At 35.4% G+C, this 23,598-nt stretch overlaps 1 protein-coding gene across 2 annotated transcripts in view; it reads left to right on the top strand.

The window, feature by feature from the left end:
- The window catches only part of PDE3A (phosphodiesterase 3A), a 282,403-nt gene that overhangs the window by 221,448 nt on the left and 37,357 nt on the right, over positions 1-23,598 (top strand). For both annotated transcript variants that reach the window (XM_033117595.1, XM_033117593.1), the window contains exons 3-5: positions 2,533-2,790; positions 4,808-4,962; positions 13,888-14,012. In XM_033117595.1, coding sequence (XP_032973486.1) covers positions 2,533-2,790; positions 4,808-4,962; positions 13,888-14,012 — 538 coding nt within the window. The remainder of the gene's footprint in view (positions 1-2,532; positions 2,791-4,807; positions 4,963-13,887; positions 14,013-23,598) is intronic.

Genomic DNA, 23,598 nt, shown 5'->3' on the forward strand with positions numbered 1-23,598 from the left:
TTTTTGCAGTAAACAGTGTAGGTACATAAGTGAAATATGCATAATTACATATCTAAAACTATTAGTATTACACTTAAATTTTTATATAGGTTTATAATATACCTTTAGGCCTTCAAACAGCAAAAAAACATGTGCCAGTGATTAAATAGAGCATTAAATACAGATACATTTAAGAACACAACACGAAAAAGTTCAGTAATTTTTTGGGTGTACTGGTTCAGTGCTTGTGCTGTAGAATCAGAATACTTGCGTTTGCAGCCTGACATTTCCATGTTCCAGCTATCTGATTCTAATTTTGGCAAGTTACTTTTACTAACAAAAATGAATTTTAGAAGAGTGTCTACTTTGTAGACTTGTGCTGCCACCATTATTATTATGGTTACTATGATTATTCTAACGGTAAAAGACCTTACTTTTCTATACAATACCTTTACAAAAAATGTATCCATTACATATACAAGATTAGATCACTTCACGGGTGTTGGTGTTTTTAGAACATATCTTCTGATTTAAAAATAATACATATTAACTTTTTAATAGCACACTCCCCCCTCACTAAACAATATGAGTACTTGACCAAGTAATCATTTGTAGATATATCCAAATCTTTTAAATAAGTACATACCCCTTTATAATAGAGTTAGAACACACTGTCTTTTTAACATTTTTCTCTACTGATACGCATTTTTGTCTACATTCTTTGGTTATTGTTATCAGAGCACTGTTGTACCCTTTCTGTCTTTGTCCTTATATTTTTACATATCTGTAGGTTTTCTTTAAATGCCTGCTGCTGTGCTGGATCACAGCATATATACATTGAAACAACAAACTGATAGACTCAGCAAAATTTCCTTCCAAAAATACTCAATTGTGTTTTACTCACTGTTTATTTCCCCAAACCATTACAACTAATGCTTCGTGCTATCAGTCTTTTATTATCATTCCATTTTGATAACTTGATAAAAACAACTTTTGCTTAATTCACATTTTAATGTTAGGGAAGCAAGTACCTTCTTATATATTTTTTTATTATTTTCATTTTATTTGAATCGTCCGTCCAATCCCTTTATCAAAGTTTGTCTTTCGTTGATTTTTTTAGAAGCTCTTCATTTAGGTATGTTTTTGTCTTCTCTGTGTGGCAAACATTTTCTCACAGACTGGCTTTTACCTTTGCTTTATGGTATATTTTCTTATTAGGAAGTTTATATCTTTATTTAATCAGATCTATCAGCTGTTTCCTTCACAGTTTATGAATTCATATTATTTTTTAACATTCCAAGATTATAAATTAGTCCCATATATTTTCTTGTAATAATCTTATACTTTTCTGTATTTAAATCTTTTCATCTTTTGAGTTTATTTTTAAGTCAGTTGTGAAAGAATGACTAGACTTTATTTTTTTCCAACAGCATAGCCAAACTCCTTTTAGCCTCTTATTGAAAAACTCCAGAATTCCTGCAATAATTATTATTTTATATACCATTATCATTATTGAGCACTTAAAATTTCCAGCACAAGATTAAGTGCTTTACATATATTATCCCGTTTATTCTTATAATTATTTTCTGACGTTGGTACTATTACTATATTCATTATACAGATGGAGAAATCACAGCACAGAGAACTTAATACTTTGCCAAAGATCATGCAGCTAGAAAGTGGTAGGGTAAGGAGTCAGGATTTGGATGTCAGTAGCCTAATTCCAGACCTGCACCCCATTACTGTGTTATGCAATTTAAGATTATATACGGCAACATTCCAATAGTAGCAGTTTTCTGCAGCTGCCTTTATCTACCTTCTTGGCCCTGAGTCTGTCCATGTTCTCCCATGCTCTCTCACCTTCCTGCCTGGACTCTGGCATGACCAGCAGGGTGGGGAACATTCCTGTCCTCATTTTTTTTGTGCTCCTGATTTCTTCAGGCCAATACAGAGTGATGACATTTAGTCGTATAGACAGTTTGGAGGAATATGACAAATGTATTGCAAAATTCTGGAACCAGAATTTCTATTCTTACCAACCACAATTAGAGGAACAGTTTGTGAATTTGAACACAAATAGAGTTGCTTTTTGTTCTTATCTCTAATGTTGGTTGAACAATTGCCATATTCTAGGCTAAAATATCACATGGAAATATCACTAACATTAACATTTTAGAGTAGATTAATAATGTTATTTTGAAAATGAGATTTCTAAATAATATACATTAAAATCTTGAGCTCTTCATAGGAGTAATTGATATGACTTTTTTTCCTGTTCTCTGAAAATACTTGAGTTTTAAAAACTAATGTTTATCTTTTTAATCTCTTCAAATATAGCCTACCCTCCCCAAGTTCTAACATTAAAAGATGTGCCATGAACCCAAAAATGGTGAAAGCCATGGCAAATTTTGGCAAAATATGAAACAGAAATGTGATTTGCATGTTACTTGAGTGCAACCCTGAAGAATCAACTCAGTCCACTTTGCAAAAAAGCCCATTCTCTGTGCCTTCAGTTCCGACCTTTTCTGACCATTTCTCTGTTTGGTGTCTCAGTCTTCAGGAACCAGTATTACTGTGGATATTGCCGTGATGGGCGAGGCTCACGGCCTCATTACCGACCTCCTGGCAGACCCTTCTCTGCCCCCCAATGTGTGCACGTCCTTGAGGGCAGTAAGCAACCTGCTCAGCACTCAGCTCACCTTCCAGGCCATTCACAAGCCCAGAATGAATCCTGCTGTTTCCTTCAGTGAAAACTACACCTGTTCTGACTCTGAAGAAAGCTCTGAAAAAGACAAGCTGGCTATTCCCAAGGTAGGTATGAATGACATAGTCCTGGAAAAGTTCAACTTTTTTTTTTCTTCTAGGTCTCTTGTCACCCCAAAACCATAGGCAGATTCATGTCAGTAACTCAGTGAAGAGGTTTGATCATGGTGACCAAAGTACTAAAAAAATGTAATCATAAAGACTTCTGTCCTTACACTTGATATACTGGAAATTAAATATTTATCTTTTTACATTACATTTTTTTTTATTCAGACTTTCAAAAAGTGTTTTATTTCTATATGCCAGGACTTGTTCTATAGGATGAGATTATAGCAGCAAAAGAAAAGGAGGGAGGAGGTGAGGGAGAGAGGAAGGAAGGAAGGAAGGAAGGAAGGAAGGAAGGAAGGAAGGAAGGAAGGAAGGAAGGAAGGAAGGAAAGAAGAAAACAAAAAAACAGACAAAAATCCCTGTTCTTATACTAATGCAGATTATGTTTAAAATCCATCGCCTTCTGAAACACAAGTTTCCTTCATTCTTTGTGTTCTTAGTATGGTATCCTTCATAGCCCCCTCATGACTGTCCTAAACCCAACAGGTTTTGAACTTAGAAGAGTTTTATTTGCGTCTGGATTATTTAAAGTAAAAGATAAGCTTAGTGTTTTCTATCATGTTTTCTTGTCATGTTTTAGATATAAGAGTTTCACAGAAGGAAGCTGTAAGGGATAGATCCTGCACCGTGTTTAGACCTCACATTAGTTGAAAACAAGTCAAATTAAAAACTGAAAGAAAAAAGTTAGAATTTAAGTGGTCTCTGATACGTCATGCACAGCTGTCTGTTTGGTACACAGACAGACGTCCCCTTAAGAAGGTCAGTTGGGAAGCCCAGTGCTCCTGCTTTTGTGAGTCTCGTGACTCAGGAGTGTGTCCTTCACACAACTTTGTCAATTAGATGTTTACATAGTGTCCTTTCAAAATCTCCTTCTCTGAAAAAGGTATGGCTCAGCATATGACCATAAAGGAACAAAGAGAGATGAACTGATTCCTTTGGGTCTCAAAATAGACATGAAGTGAGTGACTGACGTAGAGGCAATTTTCCTGGTATTTACAGTGCTTGACCTTTTTTTTCCCTATTGAATTACCTTCGAAGATGTGTATTCAGATCTTTAAGAGATACTGGGAACTATTTAGTATCAGAGCTATTCTTGAATTGCAAGGTGGCATACACTTCACTTCTTCTACTTTCAGAAGAGCAGACTGCATCTTTGTGAACTGTGTCCACGTGGTTAGTCTACTAGGAGTAGCTAGCCATAAATAAAAATGGGTTGAGCGTCTACCTATTGTAATTATCGCTGTGGTTGTCTCAGAATACCTTCGCTGTAATTCTTAATGTGAAGACCCTCTTTAGCATGCTCGGTGCTCATCCCGGTGATCCCAGAATCTTGCCTCAGTGCTGGTGATGCCACATATCTCACTTTAGATATGGAAAGAGAAGAAATAATAAAAAGTCGCAGGTCAACCAGCAAAGTCCTCTATTAGGAGGAATTGGTACTGATGACATTACCCATATGCCTGATGTCTAAGTCATGTTAACCAAAAGAGAGGTGCGGCATTTTGCATCACACTCTTGCACTTACCTCCTGTCATTTATAAATTAAGAGATTAAAAGTAAATCAGTAAACACTTTGGTGAAGAGACTATTGTGCAAGGCGATATAAATTAATCCATGTTCCAAACAAATGACTTTTGAGGAAAAACTTCTGCTCTTAATAACTAATATAATATGTGTGTATAGGTACGTAAATTCTATTAAACTAATATAACTATAAAATTATTCCTAAGGTAATTGACTATCATTCCCATAGTCCCATATTTGTGTAATCATTGAAATGAAGATCTCAAAGTGTTATTTTATATCTGAGTACCCACGTTTGAGAAAGGTGATATTCAAACAATATAATTTAATAACTTCCAATTAAAATCCCCTCCTTTTTTTTTTCCATTGTATTACATAGAAGTTAGTGATAGAAAATATGTTTGGTAGTAAAATCAACACTCCTTCTTCTTAGCGCCTGAGAAGAAGTTTGCCCCCGGGTTTGTTGAGACGGGTTTCCTCGACTTGGACCACCACCACCTCAGCCACAGGCCTCCCCACTTTGGAGCCGGCCCCAGTACGGAGGGATCGCAGTGCCAGCATCAAGCTGCATGAAGCACCTTCATCCAGGTTAGGCATTGCTCCTGTTGGTTTCATGTCTCTTAGAGAAGTTACTTACCCTAACGCAATTCTAAATTACACAGGAAGGGAGGCCCAACCAATAACGATTGGAGGCCAGCTTTGAAAATGAAAAAGGTATATTTTTAAATGCAGAGCAGTATAGGGATGCACATTACATAATTAGGCTTATATTGTGTTGTATAGCCTTAAATATAAATGGGAACAGTGACTTGATGTGATGCTTGCCTGGGTGACTTTGGATGGGAAGGTTTGAGCTCAGAATAAAGGGAGCTAGATTTTACCTAGACTGAGATCCATATTGAGAACCTTAAATCAAAAGTATCCCACCTGAGATTTGCAGACGATTGGTAGATTGTCCCCAGCCCAGCTTTCCTAGAGTTATATGAAAGGCAGAAGATCAGACCACGAAGTAGATCATCATCCTCAGAGCACCTAGGTATGTTCAAACATTTGGTAATTTAAATTTTATTTAGACAGAGAATAGATTGGTAATACCCAGGGGCCGGGGGTGGTTCATGGGCAAAAATGGTGAAAGGGGTTAAAAGGTACAAATCGACAGTTTTAAAATAAAAAGTCATTGGGATGTAATGTACTGCATGGTGACTAGTTAATAATACTGCATCGCATATTTAAAAGTTGCTAAGAGCAAATCTTTAAAGTCCTCATCACAAGAAAAAAATTTTGTAACTATGTATAGTGGTAGATATTAACTAGACTTACTGTAGTGATTATTTCACAATATGTATTTCACAATAATACAAATATCAAATCATCCTGTTGTACATTTAAAACTAATATAATATGTCAATTATACATCAATAAAAATAAATAGAATGTGCTTTATTAAGTATAGCAATTCCAATTTTACAAAGTAACTTAAAGCCAGAATTACCAAAGCTAAAGTAAAGTTAATATTAAGATCTAAAGAGAATTTTGAAGAAAGTGTCATTATGAAAGAGATGCTTTTAGAGGGAGCTATTGTATATGTTATTTTCTATTAAGAATAAAAACAGCATATTTTATATGAATCCAATAATTATGAGAACATTTACTATATGATTTCAGGTTTCTGAAACATTTGCATCAGTTTTATTAATGAGCTAATGACTAAAAAATAGCATCTTTGTTGAACTACATGATGGTAATATTAGAAGTTTTTTCCTCCTGATCTTGGCCTTGAATATTAATAAAGCACCATTCTGAGATTGGCAGAGAAATGGAAGCCTTTCAAACCATAAGAATTTAATGACTGCTGACTTTTCTTGCTTTCATGATTAAAAATAAGGTTAATTGATTTCTTCCACAGTCACACTGGTAGCCTAATAAACCTTTAGAATCAAAAGCGAATTCAAATAATTATTTCCTTCACATATTAGAGTAATTCCACTCCATCCTATTACTGGACTTTTGTACTACTTATTACTTATTTTACTTATTGCTTATTTTATATTACTTATTATTGGACTTTTGTAAGACTACTAACCACCACCACAGGAGTATGTTACCAAATGTGTTTCATGAACATTTTCTAAAGTTTGAAATATGAGTCATTGGTGATATTCTCCTCTGAAAATATTGACCATTGTTGATTTCTACAGCAGCAAATACTGATAAGCGGTAGTGAACTATAGTTAAATATTTGTTGCTTAAGAAAATGAATTATGTTCTCAATGTATGTCTTTAGTGAGGCTGTCTATTTCACAATACACCTTGCAAAGACTCCTGTCATAGTATAGTTAATACTTCATGGTTTGCTTTCATAGAATGACTACGAAAAATCCTTTCAGTCATTCTTAAAGTCTTCTTTCTTTTATTTTCTGTAACTTCTGGTCAAATTTCATTTTTCCTACTCTCATCTCTTAGTTAAATGAGATTGGGAACAGACATTGAAATCCTCACGAGGAAGAGGGTTTCAAGAACTTTTGCGAGCTTAACTCACAAGGATCCTGTTATTCTGCTTTATGAAATAAATAAATAAATATTTTCAAAATAGATAAGGAATATCATATGATCCCACTCTTTCACTTTGCTCTAAAAATACTCAGAGATGTCTTTCTTACTTGGGTATACTTTTCTCCACTGTCTAACTTACTTTTCCTTAATTTCACTGTCCTATTAAAAGTCCTGATATAAAATCTAAGTGATAAAAACTTTTTCATCATTATGAAGAAATGAAATTCATTTTGAAGATAATTTTATTTTATTTATTTATTTATTTTTTCTTTTCCCTAACTCATATTGATGCTTGGCTCTCAGGGAGCCCATTTTTCTTTTTCTTTTTTTTTTTTTTATTATTTTTTAAATTTATTGGGGTGACAATTGTTAGTAAAATTACAGATTTCAGGTGTGCAATTCTGTATCACATCATCTATAAATTACATTGTGTGTTCACCACCCAGAGTCAGTTCTCCTTCCATCACCATATATTTGATCCCCCTTACCCTCATCTCCCACCCCCAACCCCCTTACCCTCTGGTAACCACTGAATTACGTTCCCCAGATTAATTTTCAAACCCCGTGGCCATCCTGTGGTCACCGACTGCCCTCCAATCCCGTCACCCTCCCCCCCACCCCCCCGCCCATCTAGCAACCCTCAGTTTTTCCTCTATGTCTCCAAAACTGTTTCTGATTAGTTCATTCACTTATTCTTTTCTTTAGATTCCGCAAATAAATGAGATCATATGGTACTTATCTTTCTCTGTCTGACTTATTTCACTTAACATAATGTTCTCTAGGTCCATCCATGTTGTTGCAAATGGTAAGATTTATACAATGGAGTATTACGCAGCCATAAAGAAGAAAGAAATCTTACCATTTGAAGATAATTTTAGGAAATTTATTTTAGGAAGATAATTTCCTTTATAGGAAAACCATATATAAGTGGCAATAGTATCACCATTAAATTCAATGAGTTTGGGTTGACTCATTCTTCGTTCTGGGTAAAATGGTGAAAAGATAGTCATAGATAATCTCTAGCCCCAATTATAAACCAAAGTTAAAACCTTTACTTACGAGACCTATTGCCTATACTTCTAATTGATTTCAAAATTGATTTGCATTTTGGCCCTTTGGTTCGTTTTTTTCCACCATCACTGTCCTTTTATTGAGCCTCTTTAAGGACTGTAGTGATCAAAAGAAGAACCAGAGTGGGAAATGAAAATTAGAAACAGTCCTCAGCATATTTCCCTTTGGGTAAACACCTGGATGATTTACTCCTGATTAATTTTTTTTTAAATTAAAGTTTATTGGGGTGACAATTGTTAGTAAAGTTACATAGATTTCAGGTGTATAATACTGTAATACATTATATCTAACATTGTGTGTTCACCACCCAGAGTCAGTTCTCTTTCCATCACCATATATTAGACCCCATTTACCCTCTTCTAGAACCCTGCTCTCTTCTCCCTCTTACCCTCTGGTAACCACTAAACTATTGTCTATGCATGAGTTTTTATTCTTTCATTTGTTTGTCTTGTTCTTTTGTTGTTTTTAGTTTTATATACCACGTATTAGTGAAATCATATGGTTCTCTACTTTTTCTGTCTGACTTATTTCGCTTAGCATTATAATCTCAAGAGCCATCCATGTTGTCACAAATGGTCCTATTTCATCTTTTCTTACTGCCAAATAGTATTCCATTATGTATATATAGCACAACTTCTTTATCTATTCATCTATCGAAGGACATTTTGGTTGTTTCCATGTCTTGGCCACCGTAAACAAAGCTGCAGTGAACATTAGAGCACGCTTGTCTTTATAGATGTTTTCAGATTTTTTGGGTGAATACCCAGGAGAGGGATTGCTGGGTCATATGGTGATTTTATTCGTAGTTTTTTGAGGAACCTCCACATTGCCTTCCATAGTGGCTGTACCAATTTGCATTCCCACCAACAGTGTATGAGGGTTCCTTTTTCTCCACAGCCCCTCCAAAACTTGTTACTATTTGTCTTGTTGATGATAGCCATTCTAACTGGGGTGAGGTGATATCTCACGTGGTTTTTTACTTGCATTTCTCTGATGATTAGTGATATTGAGCATTTTTTCATATGTCTATTTGCCATTTGTATGTCCTCTTTGGAGAAATGTCTCTTCAGGTCCTCTGCCCATTTTTCAATTGGATTGTTTGGTTTTTTGTTGTTGAGTTTTTTGAGTTTCTTGTATATTTTGGATATTAGCCCTTATCAGAGGCACTGTTTGCAAAAATCTTCTCCCATTCAGTTGGTTGTCTCTTTATTTTGTCGATGGTTTCTTTTGCTGTGCAGAAGCTTTTAAGTTTGATATAGTCCCATTCATTTATTTTAGCTTTTACTTCTCTTGCCTTTGGAGTCAAATTCATAAAATGCTCTTTGAACCCAAGGTCCATAAGTTTAGTACCTATGTTTTCTTCTATGCAATTTGTTGTTTCAGGTCTTATGCTTAAGTTTTTTATCCGTTTTGAATTAATTTGGGTACATGGTGACAGATAGCAGTCCAGTTTCATTCTTTTGCACATGGCTTTCCAATTCTGCCAGAACCGTTTATTGAAGAAGCTGTCTTTTCTCCATTGTATGTTTTTGGCTTCTTTGTCAAAAATGATCTATCCATATTTATATGGTTTTATTTCTGAGTTCTCAATTCTATTCCATTGGTCTGTGTGTCTGTTTTTCTGCCAATACCATACTGTTTTGATTATTGTTGCCCTGTAGTACAAGCTAAAGTCAGGGAGTGTGATACCTCCAGCATTGTTCTTTTTTTCTTAAGATTTCTTTGGCTCTTCGGGGTCTTTTGTGGTTCCAAACAAATCTGATGATTTTTTGTTCTATTTCTTTAAAAAATGCCATTGGGATTTTGATGGGGATTGCATTAAATCTGTATATTGCTTTGGGTAATACGGCCATTTTAACTATGTTGATTCTTCCAATCCATGAGCACAGAATGTCTTTCCATTTCTTTGTGTCTTCTTCAATTTCTTTTAAAAATGTCTTATAGTTTTCAGCATATAGGTCTTTCACATCCTTGGTTAAGTTTATCCCTAGGTATTTTATTCTTTTTGTTGCAATTGAAAAAGGATGTTTTTTTAATTTTTCTGAGATTTCATTGTTAGTATATAGGAATGCAGTGGACTTTTGTACGTTGATTTTGTAGCTAGCAACTTTACTGTATTCGTTGATTGTTTCTAATAGCTTTTTGGTGGAGTCTTTAGGGTTTTCTATACGTAGCATCATGTCATCTGCAAAGAGTGACAATTTAACTTCTTCATTCCCAATTTGGATGCCTTTTATGGCTTTCTCTTGCCTGATTTACTCCTGGGTAGTTTTAAATACAGCCAAGTAGAAAGGACACTGGGCTGAGAATCAGAAGGATCCTGGCCCTACACTCAGAGATGTGTGTCTTGAGACGCAGGTCCTTGTCTGAGCCTCAGTACACACTACAAGGAATCCTTAGGAGAAAAGGGGAACTATGGCACAATTGGGCGGTAAATTAGATGGAAGAATACCAGTGCGTATTTTAAAAATAGGATTGAGAGAAATAAAAAACTCAAGTAAATCATACCCTAATCATTCTAAGTCAGCCTTGGAACTGACCCCTGCCTGTCTATATTAGGTAGAAAGGAGGCTGTAAACGTGAATAAAGAAACTGCCAGGACCTGGTAAGACTTTTAAGACCTAGGATGAAGTTGTTTGGGTAGAACTAAGGTTATAAAATCCAATTTTGTGGAAGAGAATAGAGATCTCCCACAGCAAACACACAGACAATTAACCCCTGCCATGTCAGCATGAGAAGATCAAGTAAAGTTTGTCGCAAGCTGTTTTCCTCTCCATAATCCAAATTATTATATATTCATGAGATCTGAATAGGAATCAAGAAGGTGAGTGTCAATGCAAAGCTAAAACTATTGCGAGGATCACACACAACAATATATTTGAAAGTGTCAGTAAAGTATAATGCAGATATATACATACATATACATATATATGTATACGTAAATATATTGATTTATCAATATATGTTTTAATAAATCAATATTATTAAGAATGGAACATATGGCTAGAATTTTATCTTGAAGCTCATTGATTTCCCATAATTAAAGGTACTCAATTATAAAATTTCTCAAAATAAGCATGTTTTAAATGTTTTTGTTTTAAAAAGTCAAACAGTAGTAAGCAATTTTTTAGCTACCCTTTATAATATAACTTTTTAAGACAGTGAAAAATAGTTATACAGGGGCCAGCCCGATGGCTCAGGTGGTTAGAGCTCCATGCTCCTAACTCCGAAGGCTGCAGGTTAATTCCCACATGGGCCAGTGGGCTCTCAACCACAAGGTTGCCAGTTCGATTCCTCGAGTCCTGCAAGGGATTGTGGGCAGCGCCCCCTGCAACTAAAGATTGAACACGGCACCTTGAGCTGAGCTGCCACTGAACTCCCGGATGGCTCGGTTGGAGCGTGTCCTCTCAACCACAAGGTTGCCGGTTTGACTCCCGCAAGGGATGGTGGGCTGTACCCCCTGCAACTAGCAACGGCAACTGAACCTGGAGCTGAGCTGCGCCCTCCACAACTAAGACTGAAAGGACAACAACTTGAAGCTGAACGGCACCCTCCACAACTAAGATTGAAGGGACAACAACTTGACTTGGAAAAAAGGCCTGGAAGTACACAGTGTTCCCCAATAAAGTCCTGTTCCTCTTCCCCAATAAAATCTTTAAAAATAAATAAATAAATAAATAAATAAATAAATAAATAAATAAATAAATAAACAAAAAATAATAAAATAAATGTAGTTAATGTTAAGGTCTTATCTTTTAAAACTCTACATATTTGTATAATGTACTGAGAAATTAAAACTTCTAAGTCACATATACAGTATATAAAATTTGTTCGTAGTAAATATTATAAGTCAATCAATTCAGCAAAAGAAGTTGAAAGGGAATAGCAGTATAATGAAATAGTGTAGTTATCTATTTCAGAATCAAATTTTCAGTTGATTTCATTGTTTCTAAGAAGGATATGAAACAGATACTCTTTTGTATGCTTTCCTTAATTGTATTTGATAATTGCTGGAGTTCATTCTATATTTTAAATGTCTCTTTTATGACATATTTTGTAAACTGCTATTAGAAGTAAGGACAAAAGATAAAGTTTTAAAATACCTGGGTCAATAGTTGAAGAAAAAATCTGAAAATGAAAAAAAGAAGAAATGAGGTAACATAAATGTCTGAATAGTAAATCAGACTCAGTACAAATCGCAGATCTTACTCATTGCTAAATTTACCAATGAGGATATAGGCAGCAACAAAGCATATACTCTGTAACAAAGTATCTACTTAGCATTCTTCCCTTTGATAGGTCTGTAACTGTTAATGCAGCACCCTAAAAGTTCTTTTTATTTTATATTAGCACATGTTCTGGTTTGGATTTAACATGAAGGATTCTAAGCAATGCGTGCATAATGTTGCTTACATAGAGGAAGCTATTTTGGTTATGGAACACCTCCAAATTATACCTCATTAATTAAATAGCTTACATGACAATTTCCACCCATTTATGATCCCATAATTCCATCAGTTTCAGGTTTATTTACAATAAGCCACCCACACAGACCAGGTACCTCCTTCTTGCAGTGCCAATCTATGAGATTGGCGGTGGGTCAAATTATATTCATGCAAATTATAGATTTTTACCCAGTACCAAATTTACTAATGCTTGAAAGCACACAGGTGTTAGCAAAACATAGAACAAGGACTTTTCCCTGGAGTCATCTAAGACTGTCAATATAGCTTCCTAAATTCTTTTCTCTCTCAAATTACAGTGGATTCTGTTTCAGATTTGATGTATAAGGTTTTAAAGAATGAATGCAGATACATTTTGGGTTGAAAAACTTCCAAAATTTATATTCCACTAATTACATTTCTATGTAACATTCTCTATCCCAACCAGCCATAGATCTATTAATTCCAGATTTATTTACAATAATACCTAGACAGACCAGGGATACAATAATGACCTAGACAGACCAGGGATATCCTGTTGAAAGCATTCCCTAGGTGAAGACTCACTGTCCATTACCTTTCTCCTAGTAAATAGCATCAGTGTGTTTTGTAACAGTTCTATCATTAGCATGTTTACAAGGGGATTTGTCTCATCACCTCTTTCTTTCCAGGGTATCACTCGTAAAAGAAATTGTATGTGAAAGTCCTGTTACTTACCTTTTCCTTCACACGAAAATATTGCAAAGAGTATTATCATTGAATGATTTTATAAGCATTAATTTTTTAATTTAGGCACACCAAGAGTAATATAATATACCGTGTTTCCACTAAAATAAGACCTAGCCAGACAATCAGCAATAATGCATCTTTTGGAGCAAAAATTAATATAAGACCCAGTATTATATTACATTGTATTATATTATATTATATTATATTATATTATATTATATTATACCCAATCTTGTAGTAAAATAAGACCGGGTCTTATATTAATTTTTGCTCCAAAAGACGCATTAGAGCTGATTATCCGGCTAGGTCTTATTTTTGGGGAACCAGGGTATAAGGCAGCATCATGACAGTCATAATGAATGTAAGTTCACCTGCATCTTAACTAGTTAATTTTCCAAGTTTTTCGAAAATCTGGGAGGAACATGATTATAAAAGTAGGGTGAGAAGATGTTTGTTTCCTAGTAATTGGATAAATAGGAAAGTTATCGTTGCTCTTTTATTAACCCAGTATGTTTGATGAGTGACTGCTGTATCCCTGCAGTAGTCATGGATCTTAGCTAGCTGATTTCGTCATTTGGAAGTAAAGTGGTTCTGTCACAATCTGGACCATGAGTCGGATTGGCAAGTCTACTATGGAAATGATGGTTGGGTTCTGGCAAGATCTGCCTCAGTCTCAATGAATGATTTCTTCATTATCCTTTACTCTCTGTCTTTATAGTGCTGTTAGTGCTGATTCCTGGAATAACCCAGTGATGATGACCCTCACCAAAAGCAGATCCTTCACTTCGTCCTACGCTGTTTCTGCAGCTAACTATGTAAAGGCTAAAAAGCCAAATCGACCAGGTAAGCAATTTACGGGGAGAAGAGTTCATGTTCACTGAGTGTGCAGTCACGGAGTGAACTAAGCCTTAGATGTTGAAAGAAGATTCAGAGGATGCCGTACATTCGGATGTGTTTGGTGTGCCTGTCCTAAAAAAGAAGAAGCCTCAATAACCAATTAATTACTTACCTTTCCACTTTATGTGATGAAACAGATTCTTTCTTTTCTTGAGCTTGTTGGATGAATAGGAAATCACTGTCACCATTGAGGATAATCTCTGGAAGCATCAGCTTATAATATAAAACCACATCATGTATTCATCAAATTTCAATTTTATTTTTAGTGGCTGTTAAAAGAAAATTAATTTTCAGGAGTATGGTATTTATATGAGTTCAAAGAAATGCTGTATTTACTATGCATATTATCATTTTTTTCAAAGAAATTCTTACTTTGTATCACTCTTCAACCCCCTCTCCCAAACATAAATACTGAAAAGAAGAGATATTTAAATTTGGAGAAAATATAATTCAGAACCTTTGAGAGCCCTTTGAAAAATCCCCACGAGTTAATAGCCAAAAGACCCAACAGCGCTGTGGGCAGGAAGTTTTTCTTCCCTTTCAGACAGGTGCAAAATGAAATTTGATGTGATTTATCCCGTCTAGGATCTGGCATCTAACTACTACATGGAGTTTTGCAGGTTCGTGTCAGTGTACCCCACATGTTTCTAAGCACCAGCTTCTCCCTTCCCTCAAGCTTCATTTACTTAACAAATATGTGTGCAGTGTTTACTATTTCAGACAATACACCAGTTTCAAGAGGATGTCAGTGATTAAGCCAGGCCCAGTTCCTCCTGTCACAGAATTGTCACTTATGTTGTACCAGGAACTCTTAACAGGCTGTCAGCTATTTCTATAAAGTGTGTGTGTAAGGAAATGGGGTAAGACTTTCAAGTGATGAAAGAGAAGAAAAGAGATTCATGGCCCTACACTTGGAGCTTGAGGAACTTAATATTTTTAAATGACTGGCAAAGCTAGCAAGCAGAAAGGGAAAGCATTGAGAAAGGGAGATAAAAACAGATAATGTGACAGAAGCCAGATGGTACAGGACCTAGAGAGCTATGGTAAGATGTTTAGGTACCAAAATGACGAACAATGAAGTTTCAGGCTGGGCAGAGAAATCATTTGGGGATTATCTCAATCAGAATCTGTGCTAACTCAAAACTAGAACACAGTTTTCATCCGAATTTGTCTCCTGATTGCCCCCCTCCTGGAATCCCAACTGAGAGTGAAGGTATTTACTATGGCTGCTCCTTCTTGGAATGTTTAAATTCCAAGTTTTCATCTGTCCCAGCACTGCAGAAAACTCTGATGAGATTCTCAGTACCTTTTTATTTAGCTTCATAATCTTCTGACTTTATAGCAGCTTAAGAAGTTACCAAATGGCTCAAGGGGAAAATTGCCCCCTTCTCACTGGGCTGTTAGACATTCAAGTTCTGGCTGCCATGGTAGCCCCAAACTCCAATTTTTGTCTCTCATGAGCCTCATGACATTGCTAAAAGCTCTGCTGGCCTGACTTCCTAATTGCTGCATCCTTCTGCCTGGATTCTTAGCCTTTTGCCCCATGCCAATGGTTAGTAAATAATGCGCTGAAAGGAAGAACAGTTCACAGGATTTGGCTCACCCTTCTGAGAATCTCTTCTCTCTGGGAACTTAGTCCCCTGAATGAGTTGCTTTGCCTTGATAGCTACTTTTTTTTTTTTTTTTTTCAAACTCAGCTTTTCTATTTTGTTCTTAAAATTGTATGGATTTACTACAAACTATAGAATCACACCCAGAAATACAAGTCCTCAAAAATGGCCATGTTTCAATGAGGGTTAGAGAGAGTACTCACATTCAACTAACATTTCAAGCAGCACAACTTAAGGAAGCATTTCTGTTTTCTTTTGTTTTTTGTATCTAGAAAAGAAAATTTAGTGATTTCCTTCTCCTTTGATGACCCACTTTATACTAATGACTATTTCTTAAAACCATTTATGCACCAGCTTTGGGTAAATCTCTGCTGTTTAGTGTAGAAAGACTCTTTCTCCAGAAAGTACACTTTTATTGGAATTGCATCACTGAAAGAAACCATTATAGGTAATCTGGTTTTCCAAAAACTAATCTGGTCTTCTCTGTTCTTTGGAAATGTTCATTAATTTTATAACTTAGGAGTCATCAATGACCTAAGAAATAGAATTGAGCTTTCACCAGGGTCAGGAACAGGACAATGTGGGCAAATACTTACATTGAATTACTGAGCAAATGCAGATTAGCTCGGTAATGTGGAGACTCCGATGGGACTCCCGCAAGGTGGAGGGACTGAAATTGAGCATTCCACATTAAACTGGAGACTTTTAAAAGGGCACTGAAGTGGTCATAGGTTGGGAGAACCCCTTGGCTCCCTACACAAATACAAGCAAATTATTTTTGAAGGAAAGCTTCACCAGTTGAGGGCCATGTGACATCAACATATCAAGTTCAAACAAATCGTAACTTAACCAAGATCACTGAACACCCAAAAATACCATGAGTTAGAAAAAATGGGGGGAAAACTAACTTTATAGATCTCTGAAAGGTTTGAGTTATTTACATGCTAAAATATTTAATTTTAAAATATTTAAAGAACAATATGAGATCATAAAAAATAATAGCAATAAAAGAAGATATAGGAGCGGCCAGATGGCTCAGTTGGTTAGAGCATGAGCTCTTAACAACAGGGTTGTCAGTTCGATTCCCACATGGGCCAGTGAGCTGTGCCCTCTGCAACTGGATTGAAGACAACGAGCTAATATGAGCTTCTGGAGGGGTGACCGGATGGCTCAGTTGGTTAGAGCGCGTGCTCTTATCAACAAAGGTCGCCAGTTCAATTCCCGCATGGGATGGTGGGCTGTGTCCCCTGCAACTAAGATTGAAAACGGCAACTGGACTTGGGGCTGAGCTGCACCCTCCACAACTAGATCGAAGGACAATGACTTGGAGCTGATGGACCCTGGAGAAACACACTGTTCCCCAATATTCCCCAATAAAAAAAAGAAAAGAAAAGGATATAATTGCAGAGCAGCTAAGTATAACTTTTGGAGATATAATCAAGGAAACATGATAGGTTAAGTGACGTAATACGTTACTGAAGGGAAAAGTAGTAAACTGGGAAGCAGACAATGTAAAGAAATTACCCAGAATGCAATGTAGATGAGACACTGGAAAATGTAAAAGATTTTAAGAAATATAAACAAAGGAATTAGAAAATCTAATATACATAATCATCATAGTTGTAGTAGAATATAAACTCTTTCAGGAAAAGCGGAGTAAAGGGGAAAAAATTCACACATAAACACAAAATAGTAAAACTACACACCACCAAAGACAAAAAAAAAAAAAAAAAAAAAAAAAAAAAAACAACTCAAGTCAGCCAGAGAAAAGACAAATTAACTTTCCAGGAAAAACAGTCAGTCGGAGAGCAGACTATCTGAAATAAAGGACATACGAACACAGTAGAATTATTTTATACAAATTTCTGAGAGAATATAATAGTCAACCTAAAATTGTGTGTCTGGCAAATCTATCTCACAAGAATAGGAGTGAACTAAAGACATTTTAAGATAAGTGAAAACTTTACTAACTGCCAAATCTTAACTAAAGGAATTTATGATGGATGTATTATAGAAAGAAAATTAATGGAGAAATCAGAGTATAATAAAAATGATGCATAAATAACTTTGAAAACCTTGAGTCCATCAAACAAACATTATATGCATAAATAATATTTCCAGATTTGTGGATATTTTTTAAAGAGTTTTTAAGGACAGAATTAAAATGTCAGACAATAATAATATGTAACTCAAGGACTGAAATATGAATTTAAGTGTTCTACATCTTTTGTAGCTCAGGAAACAACTCAGATGAGGAAACTGAGGCACAGAAATGTTAAGTAACTTGCCCAAGCTTATATAATTAGTCCTAAATCCTTTCTTTTGTCCTAATGACTTTATACTAGAAAAAATTGAGGACAATAAACTGAATTAATTTAAAATTAGAATTTTTTGGTGTTCTTGGCCTAGTACGAGATAATGGAAGGATTTGGTTTTCTGTCTCTCAGTTTCTTCATTTAGGTAATAAAATTAAAATTAGTAACATAACTCTCATGGTAAAATCAAGAAGCTAAAAATTGTGTTCACTTAGCAGCACATATACTAAAATTGACTTGCAAATATGGAATCATTATGTTCTACAACTGAAACTAATATACTATTACATGTCAGTTATACCTCAATATAAAGAAAGAAAATGAGCTGAAAATTATGGTTAGTGAATTCACTGGAAATACAGAACAAATGATGGAAAGACATGATGGATGAGCAGCCTCATATTCCTGTGTCATACTCCCCAGTTCATATGACTGCACTCAAAAAGAAAGGGAAAGGGTAAAAGGAAAAGAATGTCCATGTAAGATGCCACAAAGGCAGATGGTAGAAATTAGAGCCATAGGCACAGCAAGAGCCTCTCTCATTCCTGACATAAGTACATAAGGTATCTCCATCATGATAACTTTGGAGGGGATTTTGCATTGTGTCATATCTAGATTGCTGTCACAGCAGAGATAAATATTTATAAAATAACCTATTTCCTATGCATGCTGAATTCAACTAAACAAATCCCTGAACGTCTGCCAAAAGGGAAAAAAAAAATCCATCAAGAATCAGAGAGCTGAAATTCAATTACAGTTCTCCCTGATCAGATGGGCCTTTCTGTTTTGAAACACTTGTTTCCCTTCATTGATGGCATTTTGTGCTGATTGAGCTAACTAGGTGTGCTCTGTTTGATGTAATTGACTGTGATGCCAGCTGGTTTTCAGTAAACTACATGGAAAGGGACTGGGTAAAGCCCCTTTCTGTGGCAAACAGCATAAGGAAATGGAATCAAAGTGTGAATAGAGCCTGAGGAGGAAAGTAAGAAGCAGTAGGCAAAAGAGGTAGGGGGTGCACACATAAAGCAGAGAATAGAAACAATGAAAAAATAAATGACCTGTTTCCAGAGAGGACTAATGAAATCTGTTCTTTGCACAAATCAAATCAACAATGGGTCCTCTAGCTCGATCAATCAGCATTAATTTAAATGATTGAAACACAATCAATTATTATGCAGATACTAATATAAAATAAATGGATGAAATCACATAGGAGTCCTTTGATTAGAGTATAAAATAGGAGATTTAAATATAATTTGCATGTTCAATCTTGCTTTTCTATTATGAGTCACTGATAATGTAGAATTGTCATTATGTCATTCTGCTTTTAAAATTCCTCTAATTCATGCTTACCCCATTTGCAGTAGTCCCTTCCCAGATTCTAATAATTCTTACAAGAATCTTATAATCCTATTATAATGATTACAGGTCTTTCTGCACCTAAAAGTAGATTTTTTTTCCTATAGAAAATTTGAAATGAGAGAGAACTTTAATTATGACATTGTGATTTTTTCTTTTTTCTTTTTTCTTTTTGCATTCTCTAAACTTTAGATAAGGTTTCTGTTTTGGAGAAATGTTAGGGTTGCCTATTTGCCTGTGGGCCTAGAAAAGAGGCATGCATTTATCAGAAATGTTGGTTCCTTCCTTGTTCAATTAAAATTAAATTGAGAGTTTTACATCACAAAACAGATGGATTCACTTAAATAATTTCCCTCCAGTATTGTTTATCATCTCCCTTTGATTGCCCAAAGTTCCTAGTGTCTTGACACACATTTTTTTATGCTCTCAGGAGCAAGATATTAGAGACTAAATTACTCAAAAGGACTTGGCATTTAAAAAATTTACAGTTATATTTTTATTTTTATTATTTTTAAATGTTTTAATTTTAAGTATTTTATATTAGGGCAATTTCAATTATTCAAAGATGTATATTTCATAAGCTGTCTTTTTCCTGGAGTCTCTTAAAATTACTCAAATATAAAATGAAGAAAACTATACTTGAGAAAATACATGCTTATCTGAATCCCTTCACCCATGTGTGTGTGTGTGTGTGTGTGTGTGTGTGTATGTGTGTGTGTTTAAATGTGTGAGTGTGCAACATAAAGTTAGATGAAACTTCAAAGGTCATAAAGTTCTCTAACTATAGACATGATTATACTTAAAATATCTTAGAAAAAAAAATCTGTTTTTGAAGACTTACAATAAGGGCATTTCTCCCATTTCCTTGGAGGATCCTGTTCCTGTATCTGAAATAATTTTATTTGTAGTCTATCCTTTCTAGAAGAGGAGTATTTAGTTATTGTCTACACTTACAGAGGGTGACAAAAAAAGGTATACACATTTTAAGAAAGGAAAAAAATGTATTAAACTTGTAATACTCAATATATACCCATAACAAAAGATGAATACAAGTCACGTTTGACTTCTGCAATTACAAGAGGTGCTCAAAGTGGTTACCATCAGCGTAATTTTAATAGTTTTTTCCTTTCTTAACATGTGTATACATTTTTGGGGGCATCCTCTGTATATCTCTCCATTTATTTGAAGGCTACTATATGTAAACATGTGCCCGTTTCCTATGGTATTCATAATCCTTTGTTTTTAAAACTTTAAGTAAACTATAGTAATGCACACCATAAGAAATAATGATTTGGTTTGGAAAAAAAAGGAGTTTATATGTTTATACCTTTATCCTCTCACCTACAGAATAAAAATATCCCTGCTTTTCATGGTTGTTGCCAAGACTCATGCTTGTTAGAAGTGTTCAAAATATGTAGACTAACAGTACCGCAGAAGCAAAGTGCTTTTCCTCTGTTTCAAAGTTTATTTTAAATTTCATCCCAGGCAGTAAATTTGGAGTCTTAAGGTCTGCTTATTTATTTAAGTTTTGTTAATCCCCGAGTTCTAAGAACTCTAATCGTTGAGTGGATTTTTAAATTTAAGAGAGAACTGCATTTCTCTGAGAACATCAGCTGGCAGCTACTAAAAATTAGCAATGAAAAAAATCACTCTTCTCTTACATTGCCTTCAGAAAATATGTTGTGTCGAAACAGAAGTGGGCAATGTTGGCACAGGCCTTGTAAAAAAAGTAGAAATTTGTCATAAAACTTACAATTACCTATCAAAATAATTAAAGAATTGCCTAAAGCAATGCCTATCAGGAGTCTCTGTTTTTAGATACAGCTAAAACCTTGACTTGGCCTACTGGCCCTATCCAGTCTCTCCCAGAACATTCCCTGCCCCCCTTCTTCCTCTTGCTAAACTGAAGTCATACTGACCTGACTGAACCTCTGATACTCCCCAGGTAGATCCCTCTTTCTGGAACATGCTGTCCCCGATGCTTGTCTAAATGTCTCCCTTATTTCAACAGGCCTCTGTTCAGATTTTATCCTTAGAACATTTCTGTCCTTGTCTGTTCTCTACCCTCTGCATTACTTTCCCTCCTATCACTTAAAATTACCTGACTCTCTTTTCTTCCTTCTCCTCCTACACTTCCTTCTCCTTCTTCCTTCTTTTTTCTTTCTTCTTCCTTCTTCTTTTTTCTTCCTTTTCTTCCTCTTCCTTCACTCCCTCCACTTCCTCCTCCTTTACCTCTTCCTCTCCTTCTCTTTCTCTTGCTGCTTCTTTCTGTCTTCCCCCCAAAGAATGGAAGCTCCATGAAAATAGAGACTTTCGTTGTTGTTCGCTACTGCCTCCTTATTCCCTAGAACAAGGCACACAATGAACATTTGTTGAGTGAACAAAAATCATTGAGATACTTACTCTGTGCAAATACCTTGGTAATCTTTATACCCTGTTATACCCCTATCGAGCTCCTTAATGACTATACTGCTTTTTCTAAGCAATCTAGAGACTCAGTTGGCCATAATCTAACAAATAAATTAAACTAGTCCTTTTCAACCTTTTTTTACATCACAGCACACATATATGTGCAATAATATGTGCAAATATGATAATGTTATATAGCATTGGAGAAATGGGAAGGGGTTTAGAGCTTGTTGAAAATTGTATTTCCTTTATGGTATAAAATTATAAAATCTAATTAGATTTTAATGTAATTTCTTTTTTTTGTTATTTTTTGTTATGTTTTATTGAGAGAGAATTCACATAATGTAAAATTAACCCTTTTACAGTGTATAATTCAGTAGCATTTAGTTCCTCAACAGTGCTGTGCTTCAATCCCCTATGCCTAGTTCCAAAACATTTCTGTCATCCAAAAAGGAAACCCTGCACCATTAAGCAGTCATTCCCACCAGGAAGCACTCCTCATCTCACCTCCCTCCAGTCCCTCGTTATCTCTAATCTGCTTTCTGTCTCCATGGATTTACCTCTTCTGGATCTCAGTCTCTCACTTGATTTTTAAAATTTATTTATTGTTTTGCTGTTGTTTCTTTTTTTTTAATTTTTATTTTGCAATTACTGTTGCCAGACAATATTATATTAGTTTCAGGTGTACAACATAGGAATTGCAAAACAGTAAATAAATTTTAAAAATCAAGTGAGAGACTGAGATCCAGAAGAGGTAAATCCATGGAGACAGAAAGCAGATTAGAGGTAACGAGGGACTGGAGGGAGGCGAGATGAGGAGTGCTTCGTGGTGGGAATGACTGCTTAAGGGTGCAGGGTTTCTTTTTTGGGTGATAGAAATGTTTTGAACTAGACTTAGGGGATTGAAGCACAGCACTGTTGAGGAACTAAATGCTACTGAATTATACACTGTAAAAGGTTAATTTTACATTATGTGAATTCTCTCTCAATAAAACATAACAAAAAAGTCTACGGCCATACCACCCTGAACGCGCCCGATCTCATCTAATGTAATTTCAAATACTATAAATCTAATATTAGAAATTTATTCTGGAGCTTCCAAATAAAATACTTTTTTTAAAAAAATGTATAACTGTTAGGACTTCATAGGGTCCCTATAACCCGCTGGCTACACCCAATGATATGTTGGTTGGGAAACTCGGAGTCAAAATGTCATGAATTTAATTTTCTTTTGGCTTAAGAGATTGTGTAATGTGAAGGCTTGACAGAATTTTTCGTAAGATAGCTAAATCTTTTCAATAGAAATCAAAATTAAAACCATAAGGTGTGTCATTATAAAGAGCAATACAGATGCTGCCTAATAAATAATGGATTTTTCTTCTTCATTGGGGAGTTCCCGATAGAAGTATGGACTAATAAACCACATTTTACTAAGAGTGTGGGGCTCACTCCATATTCTCCTGCTTACGAGCACTATGACCCTGGGAAGCCTTTTTAACTTCTCGAGGTCTGAATGCTTTCAGTTAAGTATAAAGGTGGGGGATTGATCTGTTGATCGGGCATCAACAATAAAAATACTGAGAAAAGGGTTAGGAGGGGTTGCTGGCCTCCACACGGAATCAAAGGAAGAATACAATTTCTCATCTTTTAAAACAAAACAAAAGAAACAATGGTGCCATCCAGAACCTTAACAATTACAAAACCTCTTCAGCAAGCTTAACATTCCTTTCAGTGGACCAGGAAAATTTTGGGGTGTTACAAATAAAACTTTGGGGAGAACTGGACATTAGCAGCAGACTAAGCCACCTGCCAGTACACCACACGTATTATTCAATGATG

The sequence above is a fragment of the Rhinolophus ferrumequinum genome, chromosome 10 (genome assembly GCF_004115265.2).
Source record: "Rhinolophus ferrumequinum isolate MPI-CBG mRhiFer1 chromosome 10, mRhiFer1_v1.p, whole genome shotgun sequence".
NCBI lineage: Eukaryota > Metazoa > Chordata > Mammalia > Chiroptera > Rhinolophidae > Rhinolophus > Rhinolophus ferrumequinum.